We start from the raw sequence: 27,257 nt of genomic DNA, 5'->3' as shown, positions 1-27,257 counted from the left end.
TTTGTTCTAACATTTCACATATAAGTGAGATCTACGGTGTCAGCCTTTCTCTAACTTATTTCACTTAGCGAAATGCCCTCAAGAGGACCTTTTCTTGGTAGCTGCTTCCATTTTTGACACCAGCAAAGAATAAAATAAATTACAGAAGGAAATTTAAATACTGTGATTATCAGTAATAGTTTCAATAGAAAAAAAAATAGCGTATGTACATCACAGTAGTTCTCAAACTTTGCTGCACATCAGACTTACCTGGAGGGACTTTAAAACTCTTGATGCCTAGGCTGTATCCCATACCAAATAAAGCAGGTCTGGGAGTAGAAGCCAGACAACAGAATTTTGAAGAGATGCCTAAGTAATTACAGTGTGCCTCAAAGAACAGGACTCTCTGGTGATGCTGTTTCTCAGCACCTAAGAGAATTCAGGTGGGTTTTCTGTTTTTATCATTGAATTGTTTTCTTTTGAGCTATCACATTCAGCCTAATACTACCCTGTATTTTGCCTTACGCTTTAGTAATCCAGTAACTTGTCATTCTCTAGTAAAACAGGTGAATGTAATTTATTCATAATTTCCCCAAATCACTACTACTCAATAGTGAAGCGGCCAAATGCAGGTCTCTTATATTTAAGCTGCTTTGTCCTTTAAATGAGGAAATGCACAAAAGGAAAAGAAACATTTATTGAATTCCTGCTACTCCACATATAGTACAGTACTTAGCCCCCAAACTCTGAGAATTGATTTTGGTCCTTAATTGGTCAGAAGAACTGGGCAATCAGCAGTCCTGGCACATGGCAAAGCTGTGAGATGGGTAAAGGTTTCAGCTACCTTCCTGGCTTGTTGACACCCAGTCACTAGGCAACGCATGTCCAGTTTCATGTGCACAGATTTACTATCATCCACATGTGAATGACTTTCAAGTTTACAGCTTCAGTCCAAATGCCTGTCTGATGTACCAAATTTAACATGTCCACAACTGACCTCCTCTACTTCCAACCCTCAAACCAGCTCTACTTGCAGCCTTCCTCATCTCAGTTGAGGGCAACTCTAATCCCTTCCAATAGCTCATGCAAACAACCTAATAACTCTGCAGTCATTCTTGACCCTCCTTTCTCATATACCCCACATCCAAATTGTCATGTAACCCTGCGGACTCTGTTTTCAAAATATACCCTGAATTTAACCCCCTCTCACCATCTTCATTGCTTCCACTCTAGTCTGAACCACCATCGTTTCTTGCATAGATGATTGCAGTAGCCTCTTAAATGGTCTCTGTTCCTGCCCTTTCCTCCTACAGTCAATTATCAACGCAGTAGCCCAACGAATTTTTCTAAATCATGTTAAGTCATGTTACACCTCCGCTGAAAACTGTACAAAGGCACCTCAATTCACTCCAGAATAAAACCCCAAATCCTTACAGAACCTGTATCCCTATGACCTGTTACCTGTCTACCTTCATTCCTCTCTAATACTCTCTACCTTTGCTTACTGCTTTCCAGCTTTGCTATTCCTCAAATCAGCAAGGCACACTCTGACCTTGAGGCCTTTTGCACTGGCTGTTCCTTTTTCCCCCTAGGGTTTTTCAGCCAGATATCCTCTTGATTAAATTCCTTATCTCCTTCAAGTGTTGGCTTAAATGTCACCTTCTCAGTGCTACTTTGACGTCCCTATTTAAAATTGCAGCCTGATTACCCTTTCTACCCACTCTTTCCAGTGCTCCATTGTTTTTCATAGCCCTTATCACTCCCTAACATAAGTTTAGTTATTATTATGTGTATTGCCTATCTCCCCTGCAAACTCCATGACAGCAGGGAATTTTTTTTTTTTTCTCCAACTGATGGATACCAAATGCCTCAAACAGTGCCTGGCACAGAGTAGGTGATCAGTTAGTAGATTCGTTAAATGACGGAACTCAGTTTTCTGTCATTTTTTTCATTCTTTTATTCACATAGGAAGGTCACATAGTCACATTAAAAGACTGGGAGAAAAACTGCTTTTCTGAAGTTAATAACTTTAAAATACTTGTAGTTTTCCCTTAATTCAACATTGCATATATAAGGACAAGTATTCAAGCTTAACAACCTTCGATTTTTATAAATGTTATTTTCCTACAACATTTAATGGGTAAATTGGTTTATTAAAGCTTTTTGGACTTGTATTATAAGATTATTTTGAATTTACATATTAGAATGCTTGCTGGGTTCCATTAAATATTCAATAATTCTAGCTTGTATTGATACTTTAGGAAATTAAGTTACCTTGTTAATTTCTTTGATTAAATATTTTCAATTATATCGAAATCTAAGAAAATCACTGGAGAAAGGTAATAAACAACATACTATGTTTAGTATATTTGGATCCCTATGAGTTCCTTTTGGTACTATCATTTATGTTACTGTGGTGAGCCTGCTTTTGCTTTTATTGCTTAGTATTTCTGTTATTTTCAAATTTCTAAAATTTCTTGTTAGTACTGGTTATCTGTGCTCTTCCCATTAGTTCTCACTGAGTCTCTTTATCCAGAAATACACAAATTGAAAAGAGGAGCTTCTAGCAGAGATGATCACAAAACATCACAAAGAATGATGATTTTCCCTATTTTTCTGAGAAGTGAGATTTAATACTACTTCAAATGGCTTTGTAAGGGCACCATATAATCGCCTAGTATGGTGTTTGGTATATAACAAACTCTCAATCAATACTTATTATTAAAGTGAAGCCAAATTTCCAGAACTGTAAAAATCACTAGTCTTACTTTTCTTATTTCTAAGACAAGGCGACTATAAAAGGGAACAGGGTACATGACAAGCATCTTTGAGAAAAAGCCTACATTCAAAGATGATATAGAAGAATTTTATTTGTTTTGCTTCCAAAGAAATATTTGCCCTATGATTACTGCGCACTATCACATAGAGAGTCCCAAAGCCTATGAATGGATATAACTGTAATTTTATAAACAAAAGTTTTTTTGAGAAAGAAAACAGTGAAACATTTTTACAACTTGATATTATAGAATACAGTCTGTTTCACTTCAATTCAGAAGCACAAACAGTAATGCACAACTCAAAGGAAAAAACTCTGGGTTTCTGTGGTTTAGCATATTGGTTTGAAAGCACATTTTCTCTGAAAATATTCAAATTCTTCCTGTCTGATTCTACCACTGACTATTCAAGTTACCACTTAAAAAATGTAAGAGCAACCTATGTTTTTGGTGATAGTAAGAATGGGAATTTAAAACTTTTCAAAAGGAATTCTAATGAAGTTTTGTGTGGTAGGTTTCCTCCTACCTACAAAAAAGCACACAAAACTATGTACATAATATCACAAGTGCTCCACATACTGACAAAAGTTACCTGGAGTAATCTACCAGGAAATAGGCAAAATATGCTAAGGGTAACAAGAGAAAGCAGAACCAAACCGGAGGGGAAGGAAGAGAGGAAAGACAGCTAGGAGGGAAAACTAAACTATAGTAAGTCCCTAGGTGGAGCTTGCTTCCTATTTTGAGCATACTATAAATAACCAAACTCAGTAACTTCTCCATAAAACCTTTATATGTCTTAAGAACAAATATTATTTTAAATACCCCAAGTATTCAAATATTTAATGTTTGTTTAAACAGATTAACCACCCAGGACAAAACTTCAGACTGTGATTAAAGGTTTTCACCATCTAAATTTAAACACAGTGAGATAAATTAAGAATATTACCCTAATTTTAATGTGGTAATTTTCAAATTAATGCCTGACTTAAAAATTTTCCTTTTTCATTTTTACTTACTACAAAAATATCTTTTAAAAAATTTCAAGCAAATTAAAAGATCACAACCCTAAGACTTCAACAGATTATGTTAATCTGTTAGCATGTTCCTCTCTAGTTATTTTACACACACACACATAAACACATACACTCAAATCACATGCTTTTTTATATGATGGGAATGAAAGCACAGAGGCAACTCTGTATTTTTAGCTTTAGATTTTAATATCTTTGCAAAATAAGATGGACAAAATTTTTAAATTATTTGAGATCAGATTATTTACAAGATTTTAAAATTTACATGTATCAATGAGAGAAATAATAGAAATAATGTAACCCCACAAATCTTAAACCAAGGGGACGTATGCTAAAAGAATACACAAGTTTTCACCAAGGATTTAAGGTCTACTCTTTAAGAGAACCACGCACATATTCTCTTTAATTGCCTTTTTCCTTCCTAAATTGTTTATTTAACTTTTTCCAACGAAGAATGAGACAGAAGGTAGTCAGAAAACCTACACTCCACATAATCCTACAGATATATAAAATTCACGCTTATAGAATAATAAATTGAAACTATCTGCTTCTTTAGTACAGAATGAAAAATAGCCTGATGCAAAACATATTAACTAAATGTCATTTCAAAGGTAAATTCCCCAAAGCTAAGTTTGTAAGTTCCTATTTTGATGATGAGATGCATATTTTACAAAAAGTCTTCCAGATTCTTTAACAATGAAAATTTTGTTTACTGTCAGAAATAAACACACTCAGGACATTTAACAATTGAGAAAAATCAAGTTTATATCTCATAGAAGTTGATTGTTTCTGGGGATGTTGATTCATTAGCCCAGAGGTAGGCCAACAGATTCTTGGGTACTAGATCAAGTCGGCAAAAATATTTACTTACATAGACATGCTATCAAATAGGCTAATTTTGCTTTTAGTTGAGGTATATCGTAAAGTGTACAAATCATAAGGGATAGCTGAACACATATGTTCTTAGAAAAGGACGAAAAAGTTCTCCTATGGTACCTGTTTTGGTATTGTAATCATTTTTTAACTTCGATAATCTCAAATGTTAGCATTTTAATATAAAACTGCATAAGAAGCCACAATAATACGGGTAAGTTACACCACTAATGGGAAATTTCAGCTGTTATACTGTTTACTTTGTCCTACATTATTGGAAGGAAAATATTTAATAAAGTCAGTGTTGTACAGGATATTATTTTATTTTCTTATCCTGGAAAAAATGATCCTTTCAATTACCTCTTTAGCCAAATTGCTCCAATTTTTTTGAGTCCTAATCTTTATATTATGTCTTGATTCACTCCTGCTGATTTCTTAGGTTTCTTATAGTTCTAATAGTTTATGGCAGGAGCTTAAAACACTTTTAGCAATGTCACTCTTTTCACATGAAATCTTAAGTAAAACCTCTAACTTTTCCTTGAATCTTTGTTCTAAGAATGCTGTGAGCTCTCTTACAATTTCTTCATACATATACTATTACCAATGCAAAAGAATAACTAGGTAGCCCACCGAAAAGGGAAAGTTGATAATAATCTTCATTTCTTTGGTTCTCCTAATTCCTTAGAAATATCTGTATGAACATTAATATATATTGAAATTGTTACCAGCTCCAAGACTGCACTGTTTTCAGATAACAACTGTTTACTATTGATGATTTTTAAAAGATGGTTTCCATAAGAAGACAGGCTTTAAAAATCATTATTGTTATGTTTTCTTCCTGATCTTATACATGTCTGAAAACCAGAACCCAAAAATCAAACACCAGTAAAATACTACTCCAGAATTTTCCAATCACAGGAAAAAAACACTTGCAAGAAGTTGTGATTTTGGAGTGATTAACCCAAAATGATTTAAAACACATCCACATATCTCCCCCTGCCCTAAAAAATAAAAAAACTCCATAATTATCTGACTTTTGTTTAGATCATATTCTGCTAGAAAGAACTTTGGTTTTAAAAATTAACAGATTACAAAGGATCTGGAATTTTCATTAAATTAGCAAAAATAATTATTCTTGATGAAATGATCTCTCCTCTTCCCAGGGTTATATGCTATAAATAGAGGGGGGTTAGTTATGTTTTGTTTTTAATGATACTAAATTTGTTTTGAAGTTTCAAAAACATTAAAGGAAGGTTTGTGAAAGGGAGCATGGGTTTAAAAAAAAAACCTTGTAAAACATTAAGCTACAGTAACTTATGAAACTATCGTCTGTTACACAATAAAAGTGATTTATGTTAGCTAATGAGAGCTATTAACCCATAAAAGGAAAAGCAGTCTGAACTATTTTTTTCATAATGAGAACTAAATATGCCAACTGCTTATTTTAACGTATATAAGACTTATAAAGAGTTCAGTTCTAAGAGGAATTTTGACATAGTACAAAGAGTATGTGTTTCGAAACCAGAAGACCTGGATTGAAACTGAAACTCTGAATCTTAACTAGGTGTGTCTTCGTGGGCAATTTACGTGATTTCAAGGTCTGTTAATCTTGCTATTCTGGTCTGTAAAACTTACTTTCCAGGGTTGCTGAGGATTAAATGTGTGATATGTAAGAGCCCACAGCACAGTAAATATAGAGTAAGCATGCAACAAATGTGGAGTGTCTCCTCTCACTTTCATTCTTACTTATTTCTATAAAATGTGATGAAGCCTACATGCCTTGCTGCAAATACGAGCATGTAATTGAGAAATCATACAAAAATAGGAAAAATCTTCATTACTAATTATGGTAAGTGAAAAAAAATGAACAAACACACACTCTACCCCCATCTCCATACACACAAAATGCCACTTAGCTTTAGGGAAGTCAGAAAGAACAAACAGTTACACCAGAAATTAATATCACCTTGTAAACTGACTATACTTAAATTACAAAAATAAATAAAATAAAATAAAATAAAAAGAACAAATGGCACCCACCCTTTGGATCTTATAGAACTCAGTGAAACAAAAGGGACAATTCTTCATGGCTTTTAAGGCTTTACCACTGACGTGATCCTAAAATTTAAATCAAGGTACCAAACAGTTATATTTTAGTTTACCTTAATCGTATGAATATAATATTAAGGTAACCAAGTCTAGACATATATGAAACTTCAATGTTAATACCTAATGTCGAATTTGATCTCATAATGATTAACTGTATGAATGAACTGTCATAATACATTTGCCATGACTGACTTAAAAATCACATATATTACTGCCTAGAATATGTGTAGAAATAACTTATATTAATGAAGCTTGACAAACAAATGTATTTTTAATACGAAAAAAATCAAATTAATATACTTCTAAGAATAAATCAAGTTTTCAGAGTAAGGTTTTAAATTAAATTCCAGAATATTCCCAAGACAATCTCTGAAACCCTTATTTAAAACATGTATATTTTTAAAATGTAAATATCTGCTAAATGCTTATATGAACAGATAATTTTAATCCCTTAAACCAAAAATGCACTTGTATTATATAATTTTCACAGTAAGCCAGATGTATCTCTGCCTCTGGAAAACACCATGATTTTCTTATAAAAAAAAGGAAAATGAATCTCATGCTTTGATTTCCCTAGGGAATTTTTCTTTTTGATTTCCAATCTAGTAATCATCGGAAATGTTTCTACCTCCTTGATCAGGCCTCAAAGGTTGGAAGTCAAAGACTCTGAAAACAGCATCTATTTACTTCAACAGAGATTAGAACCATATAGCTTGTTACCTCTTTTACTCAAAGGCTTAGCGCTAAGACTAATAGCAACCTTGGCTTCTTGCTATGTGATAATTCTATAAGGTTAAAATAAAGTATTGGTCTTTATTAAAGAGAGAGCTTAAATTTATCAGATTTCAGAATTCTAAACCATAATAGCATTAGCATATTTGAAAACCTTCTAAGTTAATATTTTTGCCAAAGACCACTTGTTCAATGCCAGTAAATTATTATGGTTAATTAACCCTGGTATTAAATCTACACATGGTATAGAATTATGAAAAGTGATTAAGTGCTGACAAGCTTCCAGCATATGCAGCACTCTATACTGCCAAGTACAATAAGAAGCAGAATTTCATCTACAAATGAAATATGCATTTCTTAATGCTACTAAAATAATTACCTTTAATAATACTTCACAGATACTAGGAAAACCAAGAAAGAAGCACAATAAACAAACTCCATAATGTGTAATTAAGTGACTCACTTCTTACAAATAGAATACAGCAGAAGCAGAAGTGATAAGATATCATGTCCAAAAATGAGTTATAAAAGAATGTGACTTCCATCTCAAACACTGTCATTCTCTCTTGGATTATTCACTGTGGGAAAGCCAGCTGCCACGAGAGACAGCCCTGAGAGGAGCTAAATGTATATAAGCTTGGAAGTAGATCCTCCTACAGCCAAGGCTTCAGATAAGACTGCTGCTCTGGACAAGAGCTTGACTGCATTCTTATGAGCCAGAGGTGCTTAGTTAAGCCCAGCCAGGATCCTTGATGCACAGAAACCATGGGATAGTAAATTTATAGCTTATTCTCAAATTCTATAATTATCTCATCACAGATCCGCACTGGTCCACATACCACATTTTGAGTAGCTCTGCTCTAAAACAGTTGTATACTAAAGATTATTAATGTTTTCATTTAAATAAAGGTGAAAAATTAAAATATACTAACAAACCAATCAACTAAATAACTTTTATGCCAAATAACTTTTTCTCCTGGAATGTGTACAAAAAAATTTAGGCAATATTTTTTGTACTTAGTACAATTAAACTGGCATAGTGTTAGGCCACTGAGACTTGTTACTTAATAAATATATGTTGAATGAATAAATGATGGGCAGATTAATATACAGAAAGGAATAAAATTAATGGTAACACCTCAGTTAAGTCTTTTTAAATTCAATAATCATGAAAGTTAGCATTTGGATCTCACAGTGTTTTACATCCATTATCCTATTTAATTTTCTTAAGAGATGAGGAAACGAAGGTGCAAATTTAGTTAAGTAACTTAGATAAGGTCATAGAGATTTGGGACTTTCAGATATGGCTTCAAAGCTGTCACACTTAACCATTACACTATAAATACAAAGAAGGTAAAATTAGTGGAATCTTAAAAAAAAAAAGGAACAGTAGTTGTTTTATAGACTGATAATGGAAGTAACATCAAAGTACTGTGAATGATACCAGGTAAAATATCATACATTCACTGTAATAAAAAGCACAATTTATGTTCTAAATTTATTTTTAAATGATATCATGATTTTGAAAACTCTAAAAGCCTAAGAAGTCTTCAAATGAAGAATGTGAAATAATGACAAGGAAACTAAAATAAAATTATGAAAATACTATGTTCGTTCAGATTTTTCTAAAAACCAGGAACTTTTTAAAAAGAGTATCTTGAAATGTGAGAAACACTGTACAAAGAAAAATATATTTCAGGATCAACTGCAGATCTTCCTAGTGGCCTAGTGAAAGGCAGTTTCTTCAATAATAATGGCATCTAAATAAACAGTTCATTTTTATCAGTTACTGCCTTACCTAATAACTTAAAATTAACTATCAAAATAAAAAGCCCTATATTTCCATCTAAAGCAATACAGAAAATAAAGAGAAAGCATTGTTCATAAAAAGAAAGCCTTTTTTTCTCTGAAAATGAGAATTTCCTAAATCTTGTCTTTGTGTAAGTCAAAGTAGCAGCAAAAATGATTTCTCTTTTACAATAGTTAGCCGTTTCTTCCCTTTTCAAGATATAGTGAACCTCTCTAAAGATGGAAGGAAAAATGAAACAGATGAAAATAGAAAGCATGAAATTCCAAAGGTTGGCTATATTTGTTAACAATATGTATGAATAAATGATAATATTTTCTAGTAACTTACCATATGCCAGGCAGGTACTAACTGCTTAAGCATTGTCTCATTTATTCCTCATGACCATTCACTAATTTAAATATTATCCCAATAGAGTATATATTAGTAAAATATATAAATAAATTGAGGCTTAGAGAATTTATGTAATTCACTCATGATCACAGGTGTCCAAGGCAGAATTCAAATCCATATTCTGTCTCCAGAGTCCACATTTTAATCTGTATGCTAAATATATAAGTACTGCCTAAGGTTTATTTTACCTTCATTCTTGAAAGATATTTTTAATTAGATACAGAATTGACTTGACAGTTTTTTTCTTTCAGATGTTGCTTCACTGTTTTCTAGCCTCCATTATATCCTGTTAAGACCACAGTTGTTCAAATTGTTCTTCCTTCTATGTGATGTGTCATTTCTTTCTGGGTGCTTTCAAATTTTTCCTCTCAATCTTTGGTTTCCTAGATGACCTGCCTACACACATACTTTCCTTCAAAGGACAGATCTAGACCAGGTTCCTGCATTCTCCATGAATACTTCTCTCTACTCCCGCCTCCTCTTCATCCGCCCCTTTAAAGATCTGAAGGTTTTCTCTGTCCCCAAAGTGCAGCAGAGCTGCCTTCCTCATCCTCTTGTACCCTCATATTGCATATATGTAAATTTTTTTTCTATTTTTTCAAAATACCCCCTAATGAGAAAGGTAAAAAAGGCTTTCCAAGGCTTCAAAATTTTCCAATCTTTTTTTTTTTTTAAAGAATATGACCTACAAAATCTATTTGATTTATGTACCTGTTTAACTTACATCTGCAAGATCAAGCACTATAGTACTCTTAGTGACAAAATAGTTTGGGTTCTCATTCTGTTAAAAAACTAGCAATAATCTCTAGAAAGAAGCAATGGCCTTTTAATGAAGGGCTTTGTCTCTGGAATTTACCAGTATTTCTTTATTTCACACATCTTTTCACTTGTCTGCTTGAGTAAATATTATCACATGTTGGTCACTGATCCCCTTGACTTCACTTTGGTTTTTGGTAATTCTTTCAGCTCATGATATATAAAGTATGGTTCTACTGTGAAACGCTTGCTACAATGGGATATACATGATACCCATGCTTTTCTTACGTAAAAAACTGAAAAGTTCTGTTAATATTTTAGGTATTTCTAACAAAAGTGGCCTATTTAGATGTCCTAATGGGCAAATATTTATTATATGCTTTACAAATGATTTTTTATATCTACTTTTATATTTTATACATCCAGTTTTTTAAAATGCAAAAATTTCACTGGATTGGGTGAAGAGAAATGAACTAGTAGTATATTAAGATGTGCTTTGATATTTAAGATGAATACCTTATTTGGTCAAACTATTATTATTTTGGAATGGATTACAATGGTTAACCTTTCCCCTAAGAATAGGTGAAGGAAATAGAAACCAGTCCTAACACTTTCACCTGAGCTAGAAGAAGGAAATACAAACTAGTTCAGGTTTGGTTATGAAATACAATTAAGGAATGTAGTCATATTAACCCTTGGTATACCACAAAGATCTATTAGACCCAATTTGAGTTTTTGAGTTTTTTCTTTGAGCAACTTTATTCTAAGCATTGATATTTCATATCCTAGTCCTTCTAAGGAATCTTCCAAAAAACAAAAAAAAAATATTCTTTTTTTTATTAGAATAAAATTCACTCTGTCTTGGAATCGCTATATGGATCTATTCTAATGCTTTACAGATTGAAGATACATGATGGTGATCCCTTTATAAATTGAAGATACCTTATGGTATCTCAGGGATGTTATTTTTCCTATTTTTGAATATTTTGTTATTTTACCATCCTAGGAATTATTTATTCATTACTAATCAACTATTTTTAAAAATAAGGAGAAAACGGAATGGAATCATCTAGAAAGATGATCTAGTAGTGAAATAAATCACCATTACATTGTCCTTCAGTTTTTTTTATTGTGTTGCCCACAGTATCATATCTTTGAAAGAAAGCATAAGAGAAGCATAGAAACACTATTTTTGCATATTTTTTCCCTTTTTGATAGCTTGCATTAAATACAGTTGAGATTTCTAAATTTTTCACTTTCTGTCCATACTGGCAAAAAGAGGAAATTTGACAAAAGAGTTTCACAATTATCAGACAAATCAGAAGGTGAATGTAAAGGGACTAATAGCAGTCTAGACTATAATGATGGTGAAATTAATCTTCTAAGCAAAATCTCAGACTATGAAATTTCAGCTGATTTAAATGGATATATTTTCTCAAACCCAAGAATCAATGAATGAACAATGCACTTTTAAGAATAAAAAGCAAACATTGCATTCCCATCCAGTTAGTCATTCAACAGGAAAGACTTCATCACAGAGTATTTTGCAACAAGAACTTGGAACATCCCATTTTGCTAACAGGATGTATGACAGTGTTCTTTCATCCTTTATGATGTTTGTGCACTAAAAGTTACTTAACACAGTTTGTAAGAGAACAAATGTCTAAAGCAGATATATATACAAAGGAGATAGGAAGGAAATTATGAAGAAATAAAAACTTTATTGGGCTTTATTCTAACTAGTGTTTATAAATATAAAAATAAAAATGTTTTACAATTAATGAAGAAAAAAATGGTTGTTTTCTCTTTAACAAGATTATGAGATATCAAAGCTTTTAATGTTACTGCATTTGGATGATATAAGTGCAACATTAAGAGCCAGAAGTTATGATAAGCTAGAATCTATTAAACATGTATATGAAATCTAGACTCTTTATTTAAAAAATGGATAGTATTAAGATCATGCATAAAAGGTGATGAGCAGCTAGTTACTTTCAAAGGACATTATCCATAATTCAGGAAAATATGAAACAAAAAATTTGAGCTTACTAAGTTTTGACTTTTATTACAATGTCTAATAAAGTTGTTCACTATCCCTTTATTGTTACCGCTCAAGATTATTCGTAAGTTACTCCAAAATCAAAAAAAAAAATGATGACAAATGCCAGTGACTACTAGTCATGATATACTGAGTTAAATCAATACGTAACTCCTCTTTCAACATTAGACAAAAGGATAATTACAACAGGCTCTAGAGATCACTTAAATTATTCGCGGGTAATCAGAACACAGACTTGCCAACACACACACACTCCTTTAGTTAACAGTCATAGAAAAAAATTGTAAACTGGCTACATAATATGTTATTGCAGCTTAACAATGTATGTGGATGAATTTCCTTTCAAGAAAATTGTTAAACTAAAGAAAAACTATGCAGCATACCTAGAATGTAATCTGGCTCTAACAGATACTTAAATGTTTCTTCATAATAATAATACAGTTGTTGTTGTTGTTTGTCTAAATACAGTTGGCCCTCCATATCTGCAGTTTGCACATCCTGGTAGTCAATCAACCAAAGGATCCGCAGTTGGTTGAATCCGCAGGTGGGGAACTGCAGATACGGTAGGCCAACTGCACGCCATTGTTACAGGAAGGACTTTAGCATCCATGAATTCTGGCATCTAAGGGATCTGGAAGCCAAACCCCCAAAGGATACTAACAGACAACTGCATATGTGTTAAAAGTACATATTATGAGCCTCTGAGGTTCAAAAGTCTGGGCTAGATTATTTACTAGCTACAACCTTGGGTAACTTACTTAACTTCTTTGAACTTTAATTCATTTATATGTAAAATAGATAACGTCTATCTTATAGGATTTTTGTGAAAAGTGAATACTAAATGTAACAAACCTGAAGCAATGTCTGACACTTGAATAGGTCTTTAACGAATGATACTACATCCTTATGAAAAACTATGATGAATTTGGTTCTTTAGTCTCTCATTAATTTTAACAGTGCTAGTGATCTTTCTCCTGGGCCTTGTTATTGCAATTCCTTATTAATTGAAATTCATCATCAACCTTCAGTCATCTTCCAACTAAACTTATTCCATTCACCTATATTTACTGAATACTTACTATGTGACAGGCAATTTTAAAGCTTTACTTGCTCTTTAATAATAACTATTAAAAACATATCAATAGCTTTATGCACTTATTCCTTCCTGCATTTCGAAATAGTCTAGGATTACTATCTGTATTCTAGGGTAATAAAACATTAGAAAATAATGAGTCTATGAAAGATATGGTATACATCTCATTTTTTAGCACCCCAATCAGGATCATCGTACAGCAGGTCTTAAATATTTTAAATGAAGACAGGGATGAATTGTATATTTATAAACTATATCACCATAACAACACATATATTATTCAGCTTACTTAACTAAGAAGAGGATCTGAAATTACGGTAAAAGTGAAGCAGTGAAAGGGCAGGGAGAAAAACAGGAAGCAAAAAACATTTACAAAATAACTATCATGAGGATTCTACCAACACTTAAGAATACCACAATGCTTCATATAGTATGGCTTTAACATCCTAACAAAAGAATTTCTCAGTATAACAGAAAGAGGTTAAAAGTTAGTGCCTCAAAAGCTTGGGGAGAAAAACCGAAGGAAAATGTATACATGCAGAGAGTGGACACTAATATCCGTATTCATCTATTCTAAAGGTGTACTACATACTTTTTAGTCTAAAGGATTTACTATTATAGTGAAATCTATGAAATACCAACTACTCCTGACATGTTTTTACCTCACAAAACCAAATAGATATAAATAAAAGATAATGGAATGCACTTAGAAACAATGATCAGTACACATATGTAAACTAAAAATACGTACAGTGTATTGTATATGTATTTACATGCAATATAATGTATATGTGCAGTCACACTGTAATCTTTCTACCTAATAAAACTGAAAAAGTATAATCAGTTCAAAAGAAAGATAATGGAATACAGTTTCAGTATTATTCAACAGTAAGAAAGAATATTTCTTCTTGGAACATGCCTGGCTTGGTTCTCTTCCGTACAACAGGAAACAGGATAAAAGGGTAGCCTACATGTTCTTTCAAATTCTGTTTCTGAAATCACCATCTTATTGCTGAATGTTAGAACTTTCCACAGGATGTGACATTTTCCTAAGTACCTGTGTGTAGTGCATTAAGTTATCAATGAGTACCTCTCTCTTCCCCAAATAAAGTTGTCCTTGGAGAGTTAAATGGTAAAAATCAACACTCAGGGAGTCAAGACATGTATACAAAGTTACCTTAAGGATCAGAGTAACAGGTAAGCCCTGGTATTATGAGCATAACACAATAATAATAACTGATGTCAATAAAACAAAAGTCTTTCAACTCAAATGGGGTCTGGGTGACTAGAAACAGACCAAAGAAAAAGAAAGTAAGCAAGGTAAATATTGGCAATGCCTACTTAACTATCCATCTCCATAACAGAGATAAACTAACAATGCTACAGACCATTTACAATCATAATTGAGGAAAATAAAAATATGAGACTGGGCTATAGGAAAAGGACATCAAGCCTATATTTGAAACCAAGAGATGAGGAGACATCACAGAGCCTGGAAAAATGGTGAGAAGATTAGAGGCTCTTGAGATGCTGAGGTGTGAAAAAAGACTGAAGTAAGAATTAAGAATAGGAATAACATAGTTTTCTCTTCTCTATTCCTAGTTGTCAATTAAAATAAGATGGAAGGCATGTTATGAAGGCTCTATTATAGCTTAATTTTCCCCCACCTTCTATTTCTCACCTATTCCCTCCTCTGCTTTTCTCATCACTGCTGCCAATGCCTGCTTGCAGTAGAGGAACAGAAGAGGCAAAACAGTAACAGACAATAGTAATACACAACACATAGAAACAACAGTAATGCTGGGCAAGGGGAGGAATGAGGAGAAAAAGCAGTACCAGTATATGCAGGAAGGAGAGAAATCCTGCAGATGTCTGGCTGTGGGGACCATTCACATATAAAGAATACACATAAGTTAGTCAGATTAATTACAAGGCTCCTTTTATTCAACTAGATTTTATGCTTGGCTTTTGATATTTTTCTCAGCAACTGGAAAATTTGTTCTATTACTTAAAAGACTTGATAAATCCTTTAATAAAGTTCATTCATAGACTAGTACACTTACACTGGGTATATATATACAGCTATAAAGATCTAAGTCTAACTGAAAGTCATTAATCTGTAAGATATGCATGCCAGATGCTGATTATAGACAGGTAAAATACAGTCTTTTTTTTTTTTTTGCACCAACCTAAAAATTTAAGATACATAGGGGAGCAATCCTCTCAATATTCCTACATTCACTTTACACACATTTGTATACTACCCCATTCTGTGAATACACTTGCAAAGATATTTCAAAAGAATTCCGTATAATGTCACAAAAGATGAATACATGCAAGTTTCTGACAGCCCCTTATATATCTGAAATTAGTGTTTACGTCATCAGAAATGGACATGATACACATTTCATATAAATGAATATCCATTTTGATATGCTTAAGTAAATACCAGTTTACAAGTGCATTTAACACCACAACTGGGATATACAGAGCAAGAAAAAGAGAGAGACTGGTTATACTGATGCCATTTATTAAGTTAGCATTTATTAAATACACATCCCAAGTCATATAGCTATTAAGGATGAAACCACCAGGATTCATACCAAGGGACTTTGGGCTTGCTCACTCTAAACAAAGCAAGAATCATCACAGTAGCAGAAACTATATGATTATTTAATAGGTCTGACAGGAACATTAAGCCTGACAGGTTAATATGATCAATTAGTAGTCAAAAGGGGGGGGGGAGAAAAAAAAATACCCATTCAAAAGGGCAAGCATTACATGCTAAATTGGAAAGGGCTTACAGAGACACTTTAAAATCTTTTAAATTTCTGAACTTCATTTAGGGGATATGCTGAATGTCACACACATGGTAGTAACACTCCCCCCACCCCCCCAAAAGGAGAGAGATCTATCAATTCATAATACTTTTAACATGACAGCACATTAATAAGTTTATATAACTTGGTGGAAAGAGATGAGCAAACAGGACAATCCTTTTTCCTTTAAAATTCCAGATAGCCACTGTTTTAACTAAAAAGACCTGGGGCAAGTGGCCTGCAAGGATCAGTATAAGTACGATTAGATAACAGGATTAGAGGAAAGGATTTATCACTGTCAGGTGATAGGAGTACAAGTTACCTTCTTTCAGTTTACAGAACACTAGTTCAACTCTTACAGTTACCTGTATATCTTTCTCACCTTGTTTTCTGTTACAATCTCCTTGAATGCAGACTCCAACTTCTCCCCTCTTTTTTTTTTACCTTTCACTATTTTAAAATCACCCACATTAGTCAGCATGATATCCTGCATATTGTATGCTTCTTGAATTAAATTATTAATTGAAAGATAAGGTAAAATACATTTTAATTATATTGAATGCTTTCTATGTGCTGAGCACTACTCTGAGGACTAAAAATAGAAAAAAGTTACAAAAAATGGCTGAAAAATTTTAAAAACTCAGGTTTTAGTGGAAGAAAATAATATATGCAGTCTAATACATCAATTTAAACATTTATCATGTGCTATGCCTTTGAAAAGAAGTAATATCTGTGTGGTACTTGACAATGAGATTTTCATACATGTTAAATGATTTTTCCCTTCAGAATGTCCCCTCTCCTGCCCTTACAGTTAGAAACAGACTATAACGCAAATTATATATATGAGATATGTTTATCATTTCTAGGCAGCCTCCCACTCCCAACAAATCACAGAAGGGGTAGACTTATACTCCACACTTTCAGGAAAAGTTGATTAGAGCATTGGCTGGCCAACTTCACCTGTTTCTTTTAAGAATCTGAACTAAGAGACACTGAGAGAGCCCTGAAACTGAGGGTAGTTAAACCAATTTGGACAACATGCAAGATGAGAGCTGAAAAAGACAAGGGAATTGAGATTAAGAACACAAAAAACACAGAGATGAAAGATACCATGAGGCCCCAGAGATGAACACAAAAACACCAAGTCCTCATTTTCCAAGTTTCCAACATGTACGAGGCCTGGCTGAGGAGTCAGAGATCACAGTAACATTTTCTTACTTGAATTACCCCCAATGTATCTCTGCCTCCTTCAGTCAAAAGGGCCTTGATAAGACAGGTAACAGTAAAGTATCTAACTGGTCAACCAAAATAAACTGACAGCTATTCCCAACGTGGTTCATTCTGAAAGTGAAACCTCCTATCACAATCTCCTTCCAATAGCTTGCTAAAATGCCATCCTATCACCATCCTCTGTCTTCAGTGGTGAGGGAGGACCCAGACATACTACTGGGCAGTGTAAACTAATGCAGCCTTTATGATGACAATTTGACAGTATTGCACTGTAAAATGTACATATTCTCTATTTCAGCAGCCCACTATTGGGAATTTATGCCCCAAAAAGAGCTAGACAAGTGCACAAAAATAAACTAATGTTTCCTTATAGCATTTTTGTAATCTCAAAAAAATGAAAATTTTTGATTGTCCATCAAAGGACGAATTCTATGCAGGCAATAAAAAGAATGCTATGAAATGGATGGTCACAATATACTGTTAAATTAAAAATGCAATTTGTAAATGGTATAGTCTCTCTCTCTTTCTCTCCCTCACCCCCGCCCCCATATATATACACACACACAAACATGCACAGAGATACACACACAGATCGTCCTTGACTTATGATGGGGTTATGTCCCAATAAACCCATCGTAAGTTGAAAATACTTTAAGTAGCAAATGTATTTAATACTCCTACTGGATAACAGAGCTTAGCCTAGCCTACTTTAAACATGCTCAGAACACTTACAATAGCATGTAATTGGGCAAAAATCATCTAACACAAGGCCTATTTTACAAAAAATGTTGAATATCTTATGTAATTTATTTAGTAACGAAAGTGAAAAGTATAGAATGGTTGTAAGTGTGTTAGTTGTTCACCCTCATGATCACGTGGCTCACTAGGACCTGTGACTCAGAAGAATCACACCATAGGTTGCTAGCCCAGGAAAAAGTCAAATTTCAAAATTCAAAGTACAGTTTCTACTGAATGTTATTGCTCCCATACCATCATAAAGTCTAAAAATAACAAATTGAACCATTTTAAGTAGGGGACTGTCCATATACATTTATATTCTGAAAAATATAAATAGCACTCTTAGGGAAAAACAGAAGAGAAATGCTTAAAAAAGCAAGTATAGTCCTCTCTCAGTATCTCAGGGGACCGGTTACAGGACCCCCTGCAGACACCAAAATCCTTGAATACTCAGAACTCTTATGTGAAACGGTGCAGTATTTGTATAACCAAATCAGAGCCTCCTATATACCGTAGTTTTAAAAAATTTTTATACCAATTGTTAGTTTTTATTTCATATAAAAAGAACATGGAGTTTACCAAAAAAGAAAAGAAGTATTCTGTGAAGAGATACATGACTTGAATTCTTATCCATTACTAAAAGTCAGTCTCCTATAACACTTTAAATCACCTCTAGCCTACTTATAACACCTCATACAATGTCAATGCTATGTAAATAGTTGCTGGTGGGCAGCAAATTCAACTTTTGCTTTTGGGAACTTTCTGGAATTTGTTTTCTGAATATTTTCAATCTGAGGTTGGTTGAATTGGCAAATGTGGAGCCCACAGACATGGAAGGCTGGTTGTACTGTATTTCACTGTTTCAAGAACACCCGGTTTTTTCATATTGTAACATATCTAAAACTGGGACGCTTCTTCCTGTAATCCTTATCAGTGAGACAGCAGTTGTGACATAACTGTCATGACCCATGCATCAAACATGGATAGGCATCAACAGTTTGGGGAAAACAGCTCTGAAGACAATGATGGGGCATTTTAAAGAAATTCTGTAATCAATTCTCTTGATAGTAAAGAGGAAAATCCATGGGAAAACAGGGACATTATCAATGCTAAGTTGAAAATTAATTTAGAAGACTCTAAAGAGATTAACTAGCCTTTAATTTATATAATTTATAATTACCTTTTCTTCTATCACAAAAGTGATACATACACACTTGCACACCCATACTCACATGGATATACTTTTTTTCCTATGCAAAATGGTACAAAGAAGATAATTCAAGTGGTCCACAATTTCACTACCCCGGAATTATTCAACACATTAAAATAGGGCAAAAAAAATCAGTTGTATTATTCACAGGCTATAGTTTGCTCATCTGTATTTTATTTTTTAAACTGTGACTATTCATAGATAATTACCTCTATTTCATAGATTAGTATCTCTAAATTTGCAAAATCATGTTTCTTATGTAAATCCCCAATTTTTAACTGGTTGTGTTTCAGTTGGGAACATTATAAAGATTATAAAGAATTCCCAGGTTAGCTAAAAAGGACTATTTAACTCAAAATGCAGCTTCAACACAATAAATACAGAACCTGTAAGTTTTGTTATGGACTAAATTGTGTTCCCGCCAAATTCATATTTGAAGACTTAACTGTCAGTGTGACTATATGTGGAAATAGGGCCTATAAGGAGGTAATTAAGGTTAAGTGAGGCCATAAGGGCAAGGTCTTAATCCAACACGGCTGGTGTTCTTATAAGAAAAGGAAAAGGGACCAGAGCCACCCAGTCTGTTGTATTTTGTTATGGCAGCATAAATTGACTAATGAAGGCACTTTATAGCATCATTTTAAAAAATTAGACAATGTCTTCAGTTTCAACAGGGGACATCCTCTCCTGCTGTAGTTCTAGCATCAAGGAGAAATATTTCCTTCTATGCCTCTACTTCCTGATCAGTACAATTGCAAAATCCTCAGTTCCAACACCTTTGGGTTTTTGGCTTCTGTGTCACTGCGGTAGGAGTGGAGGGCAGGCAGGAAGGCTTTGAGACTGGTGTTTAGTGGAGAAAAAGGGAGAATGAGAGGAGGTGGGAGATGAGGAGACAGAAGAGAAACTGAAGAACTCTAGTGCGATGAGAATGAACACTCAGGATAGCTGCGCTCAAACCGCAACTATGCTCTTTACTGCTGTATGATCTTTGAAAAGTTATTTAACTTCTGTACGTTCAGTTTCTTCATGTGAAATGTTAGAAATAGCAATAATAATAGAAATAAAATTGCAATAATAAATTCTACATTGGGGTTAAATAAGACAGCATACATGTCAGGGCTGGGTAAATGAAAAATGTTCAAAATCATTAGTTGAATTAAGAGCATAGTCACTCTGATATACTCATCTATAGGATATATTATTTATTTACACAATTATTCCTGCTTTTAGAGGTATCTGAAGAAAAGGATATGATCTTTAAAATCAGATAGGCCTGTGTTCAAATCCTAACTCTGACATTTAGCAGCTATTTGACACTGGGTAAGTTTTAGCTGCACTAACAAGTTACTGAGCTTTAGTTTCACTCATTACCCTTAAAATGAAGCCAACAATGCTCACCTTACGTTGCTTGTAAGGAGTAAGTTAGATCAGGTATGTAAAGTGCCTGGCCAAGGCTAAGATTTAATACTGTAAAGATGTTATTTTCTTCCCAAATTAAGTGCATTCTTAATCCAAATTTCAATAGAATGTTTCATGCAATTTGACAAGGTGTTCTAAAATTCACCTGGAAAAGAAGGTATACAAAAATATCCAAATGAAAAAGAACATCAGGAGTTTTGCTGTTACATACATGAAAATAGTATAAAGTAATTAAAACAGTATGGAATTAGCATAGGTATAGACAAATAGATCAATGAAAAAGAATGGAGTCCAGAAACAGACCTAGGTATATTGAGATTTTGCATATCAGATAAATATAAGGGTAAAAGTAGGCTATTAAAATTAAATAAAGTGTTGAGTGAAATGGCTGTCCTTTAAAAACAATTAAACTCCTACTTCATTCCATAAACAAAAATAAATCCCAGGTGGATTCAAGTTCTAAAAGTTGAAAGAAAAAAAAAAAAAAGGGAACTCCTAAAAGTGAAAATATAGAACACTTAACAAAATAGTTGGGGAAGGCTCTAAGAGAGAAAACTCAGAGGCTTTCACTCTTACCATAGAATAAAAAGAAAACTCATGTATTTTATATATTCTTGTATTGCAATTTCTTCCCATTAACAGAAATGAAGAGCATCCCAATCCGTAATGTGATATTTTAATCAGTATACAAAAATCCTACTGGGGAAGAGTATAGCTCAGTGGTAGAGTGCATGCTTAGCATGCACAAGGTCCTGGGTTCAATCCCCAGTACCTCCACTGAAAAAAAAAATTAATTAATTAATTAAAAATACCTAAATAAACCTAATTACATGCCCCCCCCAAAAAAAACCCCAAAAATCCTTCTGTACTTAAAAATATTTTTCAAATAGTCTTGTAAGGACAGAGAGACAATGGGGCAAAATCTTTTTTAAAAAGGCAATTTCTCTCACATGAATTATAAATACAATGAAACAATTTTCTACTAATTAAGTCTGCACTTAGTGATGTGTTGGTGGTTACAACCACACAACTTAGAAATGCAAAAAATATAATAGAAAGTTCAATTTAAAAATAAACATACTATGCTTCCATGATTCTAAATTGCATTAATGAAGTGGATTTCTTAATAGTTCGTAATTATTTACTTAAAGCTAATGACCTTTTAAAACCTAGACCTTAAAAGAATCAGAGATAGGATGTCAACTGTATTAGGTAACTGGAAGGCAAAGCAAAAATTGATACAATATTCAACATTCTAAAGGTATAATTTAGTAATTCAATAAAGAGGGAGAAGTGTGCTAAGTGGGTTTTTTCCTTTTTCACTTTTGAATGACAAAATTGGGATTATGTTTTAAGTAATATGTTGACAAAAGGTATTTTCAAAGGCTTTCTCTCAAAGTTTTATTCATCTGAATGGCTCTCAATTATGCATTGTCACTTGAGTTCACAATGGAAAAACGATTTGTAACTTACAACAGATCTAGCATCTTTAAGTGTCAATTTAGGAAAATAAAAGATATCATATGTACTTCTTAGAGACACTTTCTTTCCATCATTCCATTTTTTCCTGAAGATTCCAGTTAGGCTGATCTCTATCACTACCAGAGCTATTTCTGGCCATTCTGCCTTTTCCCCTAAATTCAAAACTTCACGTCTTACCTCTCATCACCCACCGTAAGCAGGTATTCTTCTAAGGTTTAATAAGGAGTTTTACTGTTGGCAATTATTAGGAAATTATCAGGATTGAAAAGTAGCAAACAAGGTAAAAGAACTGAAGCTACAAAGTTAAAGACCTCATAAAAGTTATCCTTAAAAGTTATGTGAAAAAAGACTACCTACACAACATCTGTTAGATCTTCTTTGCGTTCCAACTAATCAATTATAGTCTTAAGACAAGGCCAGACTCCAATTGCATAATCCATTATTATTCAATAAGATTGTTGCCCTTTAATCTTTGTTACAAAAGAAAGTTTCGATTCCAACCTTTCCGATCTTTCAGACAGAAGTAGGTCATTAGAGATGGTTAACCTGGGTCTCAGGAGGACACTCATTTACAACTAAGAGAAAACTCCAAGCTCTCATCAAACATTATTTTACTTTAAAAACTCTCCAACGTCCTTTATTCTCTGACATCTTCCAAATTACTTTGCACAAAGTAAAAACTCTGTAAAGCTAACAACGTGAAGTTCTTGGTCTGGTGAGAAGGAACTAAGAATTTTTCTTTCAAAAACAGGTAACATCAAGTGTGAAGTCTAACTTCCAAAGAGCGAGATGGAAGACCTTCGAAATTTGCAGAGGCGGTATGACCGTAAGAAATGCCCTTGTCATTACAGAGGTCGCAAACCTCTGGCCCGCGGTTGAGGCAGAAGCGCCAGTAGACTTCTGCCCGGGCATGCCGCAAGATGCTCCCGGGCTTTCGGGAAGCCACCATGGAGGGCAGGCCCGGCATCCTCAGCAGTTATCTCACGTCGGGCCCGCAAGCCCAACAGGTTCGTCATAAACACCGTAGGCAGAGACAGAAGCGCGGCCAAGGGGACGGGTCACGCAACTGTCAAACGAAGCCCACTCTCCCCTTCACGGTCCCCAAGGCGACAAGCCTTCCCGGCGCGGATCACTCACCAGTTGCCTCAGGGTAGCGACTACAGCTCCCAGGAGGCTGCGCGGCTGACGGAGCAGCGCCCTTCCCAGAATGCAGCACGGCGGCGTCCCCATCCCTCCTTCTCCTTTGTCCGCTCCTCCTACTTTTCTACCCGGCGTCACCCGGGAGGGCCGGAGGTAAGTAGCGGGAGGGGACTCCGAGCTTCGGCGTGTCGCGTCAGACGCTGGGAGGGGGACGGGGCGGGGAGCGGGGGGAGAATGGGAGGACGAAGGGGAGGAGAGAGGGGAGGGGAGGGTAAATAGTGGGCCAGGCAGGAAGATGGCGGCGGTAGCGGAGGTGTGAGTGGACCCTGATCTCTGCAGCTGGATTTTCTCTTCTTCCTCCCCTTTTCGTTTCCCCTGAGGTTGGCATCGAGGGGGCTGAGTTCAGGTGGCGGCCCCGGGCGCAGCGCAGGGGTCACGGCAACGGCGGTGGCGGCGGCTGACGCCTGGAAGGGCAGGGTTCCCTCGCCGCTCGTCCTCCTTCCCCGGTCCGCTTGGTGTCAGGAGCGGCGGCGGCGGCGCGGCGGGCGGACTTCGTCCCTCCGCCAGCTCCCTCCAGCACCGGAGCAGGCACTCCTTCCTTCGCCATCCCCCGACCCTTCACCCCAGGGACTGGGCGCCTCCTCCGGCGCAGCTCAGGGAGCGGGGGCCGGTCTCCTGCTCGGCTGTCGCGCCTCCATGTCGGATAACCAGAGCTGGAACTCGTCAGGCTCGGAGGAGGATCCGGAGACGGAGTCCGGACCGCCCGTGGAGCGCTGCGGGGTCCTCAGCAAGGTGAGCCACCCGCGCAGCGGAGAGCCCCCTGCTCAGACTCACCTGCCGCGCGCGAGGCGAGCCGCTGAGGACTTGGGGTGGGGCTGGGCGGGAGACACGGACGGTCCCGGGGCGGGGGCTGCGGAATGTGCTGGGGTGTGGGGCTGAGTTCTGCCGCAGGAGTGCCCGGGCCAGGGCCGAGGTGGGGGTGGGGGCAGAAGGGGACTATCTTCCTCGCCCGCCCTGGGGCTCGGCGGCCTAGGACTAGGGAAAACGTGTCCCAATCTCTGATCCAGTTTGGGAGCGGGATGCGCAGCGTGTCTTGAGACCCAGGCCGGCAGCTGTCCCGGGTATAGGAATTTGGGGTGGGCAACAGCCGTATCCAAAGGACTGGGTATGAGAACGATGCAAGTCAGACCTCTCAAACAAGCTCATTGCAGAGGTGCCAAGCAAAGTAGACTTGGGGGTTTTCTGCAGACGAGGCTGTTTAGACGGAAGCCTTGTTGCTTGGTGCCGAAGTCCGAGGTGGTAAACGGTGCCCGGTTAGATGCAGTGAGAGATCTCAATGAGGAGGACTTTTGTACTTTCCCCCTCACCCTTTACCCCAGTTCGGAGAGGAGCTGTTGAATCGGCAGGTGATAGGTACAAGAAATATTCGTAGTGACTTGGAACATGTCAGAATGGAGACGACCTTTAGTCCAGGAAGAAGAGCGTTATTTAACAGTAAAATATTCTTGCAGTCAGTGGGCCAGAGTAAGGAAAAGACATCTTACTTTTCCTGTATTTTTAAAAACAAAATACGTCCCTTTCCAAAATTTTTGTAAAGCAGATAGTCAATTGTAGAATTTGAAAGCTAATTAGTTAAAACGGATGAGGCCCTTTTAAAGAGAAAAGGTAGGTAATCTTTTCTTTGGTTAGTGTATGGTTTGGGGTTTGTTGCTGGGGTTTTTTTTCCCCCCAAGTTTTTTGCTATGGGAAGATCCACATTGCCTTTTTTTACTTCCTTCTCTCTTCCTGTTAAACTTTTAGAAATGGCTGGACCTAGCAGTTAACTTAGAGAGGGAGAGCAGGGGCCAGTCTCTCAACAAGCTGGTCATAAGATACTAGGTCATGTGCAGCCACTGGCTATTAAGAAATCACGCTGCTTCCAGTATACATACTTGGCTAAGCGTTTAGACATCGTTTGTGGAATCATTTCATATTAGGCTTTTATATTGTCTTGAGAAGGCTGAGAAAGGACCTAGGAAAAGCATTTGTATGTCGGGAGTAAAGCTTTTTCTGTATGCAAATAGAAGTTACGGCATGTGTTGTTATTGGGATCATTATTGGAATTTAAGTGAGAAGTTTTCAGTAAAGTGAAGCTCCCTAGGGTTTCTTTAGATTAAATATATCTTGTAATTTAGGACTCTGTATTGAACACACTGTAATAGGTATACGTCTTCTTTTGAAATTGTTATGAAATGGCCTCTGCACAGTGATTCTGATAATTTTATCACCTTTTTCTCATTAAAAGAGAAGAATACTTCAAATTACTATTGTAGTGGTGTTAAGTATTTTACAAAACAAGCTGTACTTTTGAACTATTGATCATGACTTTTTTGGAGGTAGCGGAATTGGAGTGACTGGTAGAGTCACCTGTGCTGAGTATGCACTGGATCTGAGTTGCACAGTATGCAGAGCAGTGTAGTAGGTGTATACTTTGTGACAAAAAATAGAGTGTCTCCTTGGTGTTTAAGTGCATGGAAATGTAGTATCTGACCTCTTCTTTGGTAGGTAAGTAACTTCAATGTTGCTGCATACATAGACTCAACAGGGATGTAGGTTTTGGTATTCTTATTAACAGCTATGAAGGAATTTCCCTGAAATTTAACAATTTGTGCTTACATATAATGTTTTTTGGAAGCTTTTTGATCAAGAATATTTTATATTGAGTGCATATTTTTAAATTTAAATTACGTATATATTTTGAGCCTTTGCATTCACCTGATAATTTAAACAAGAGTTAGAACTCAGCATTTGTTCTTTTCCTTCTGTTAAGTAATGTACTTAAGTCCCAATACTAACTTGTCTTGTTCCCTCCACCCCTACTCCGCTAGTGGAGTGAATTCGGAATGGTGGACTGGGAGGTAAACTTGTATTAGAAATACACCAGCCCAAAGTTTCTTATTATATGTAGCCTATTTTCTACAGACTTGCTTCTTAGGCATATAGGTTCCAAAAATACTGGATAGACAATAATTGTAGGTGGTTATAACAACTATCAGGATGATTGTGGATGGGAAAAGATTCATGCCTTAGTAGGACTTGAGAGCAGCTAAGCCTGGATAAAATAAATCTCATTCAGTTTCTTCTGGATTCCCTCCATCTTTTTACCTTATCTTTTTCTCCACACACCTAACTATTGGCTGAAATTCTATCCATCTCGAGAGTCCATCTCAACTGTTCTTTCCTTGAAGTCTTTTCTTATTTTCCAATTATACCAGAGCTCCTTCCCTTGAATTCCTATAGTGTTTTATTAGTAACTTGCTTCTGACTCTTACTATAAATGCATTTTTTTCTCTTGAATTTATGCTTGCTGGACTGTTGGGAACAGGAATTTTTGATTCTTCTGCAGTGTCTACAAATTGCCTTGTCTCTGTTAAAAGTAGAAGAGTGAGGGAATGTCATGAGGGTAGAGAAAGGCAAAAATCTGTCTACTGACCATGAATGGGAGTTCATATTTTCTGAGTAAAGGGTCCTGAAGTTTATATAATTTATTGGGTTCTGTATAAGAAAAAAATATAAAATTATAGACACAATTGCTGGGGCCCCTTCTATCACTCTGAATGGAGTCTGTTCAAGT

General features: G+C 35.6%; 2 protein-coding genes across 7 annotated transcripts in view; one reads left to right on the top strand and one right to left on the bottom strand.

The window, feature by feature from the left end:
* POLK (DNA polymerase kappa) overlaps positions 1-23,780 on the bottom strand; it is a 62,768-nt gene extending 38,988 nt beyond the window's left edge. For 2 of the 3 annotated variants that reach the window (XM_010949282.3, XM_074359917.1), the window contains exon 1: positions 23,642-23,780. The gene's annotated coding sequence lies outside the window, so the exon portion shown is untranslated. Of the gene's footprint in view, positions 1-21,001; positions 21,168-23,641 lie in introns of all 3 variants that reach the window. The other variant, XM_045512359.2, reaches the window with a different exon arrangement.
* CERT1 (ceramide transporter 1) overlaps positions 23,697-27,257 on the top strand; it is a 119,800-nt gene continuing 116,239 nt past the window's right edge. For 2 of the 4 annotated variants that reach the window (XM_074359970.1, XM_074359954.1), the window contains exon 1: positions 24,197-24,436. In XM_074359970.1, coding sequence (XP_074216071.1) covers positions 24,341-24,436 — 96 coding nt within the window. In that variant the 5' untranslated portion in view covers positions 24,197-24,340. Of the gene's footprint in view, positions 23,798-24,000; positions 24,437-27,257 lie in introns of those variants that run through there. The other 2 variants (XM_074359966.1, XM_074359959.1) reach the window with 2 other exon arrangements.

This window comes from Camelus bactrianus, chromosome 3 (assembly GCF_048773025.1).
Source record: "Camelus bactrianus isolate YW-2024 breed Bactrian camel chromosome 3, ASM4877302v1, whole genome shotgun sequence".
In the NCBI taxonomy this organism is placed as follows: Eukaryota; Metazoa; Chordata; class Mammalia; order Artiodactyla; family Camelidae; genus Camelus; species Camelus bactrianus.
This window is presented reverse-complemented; position numbering and strand designations above follow the sequence as displayed.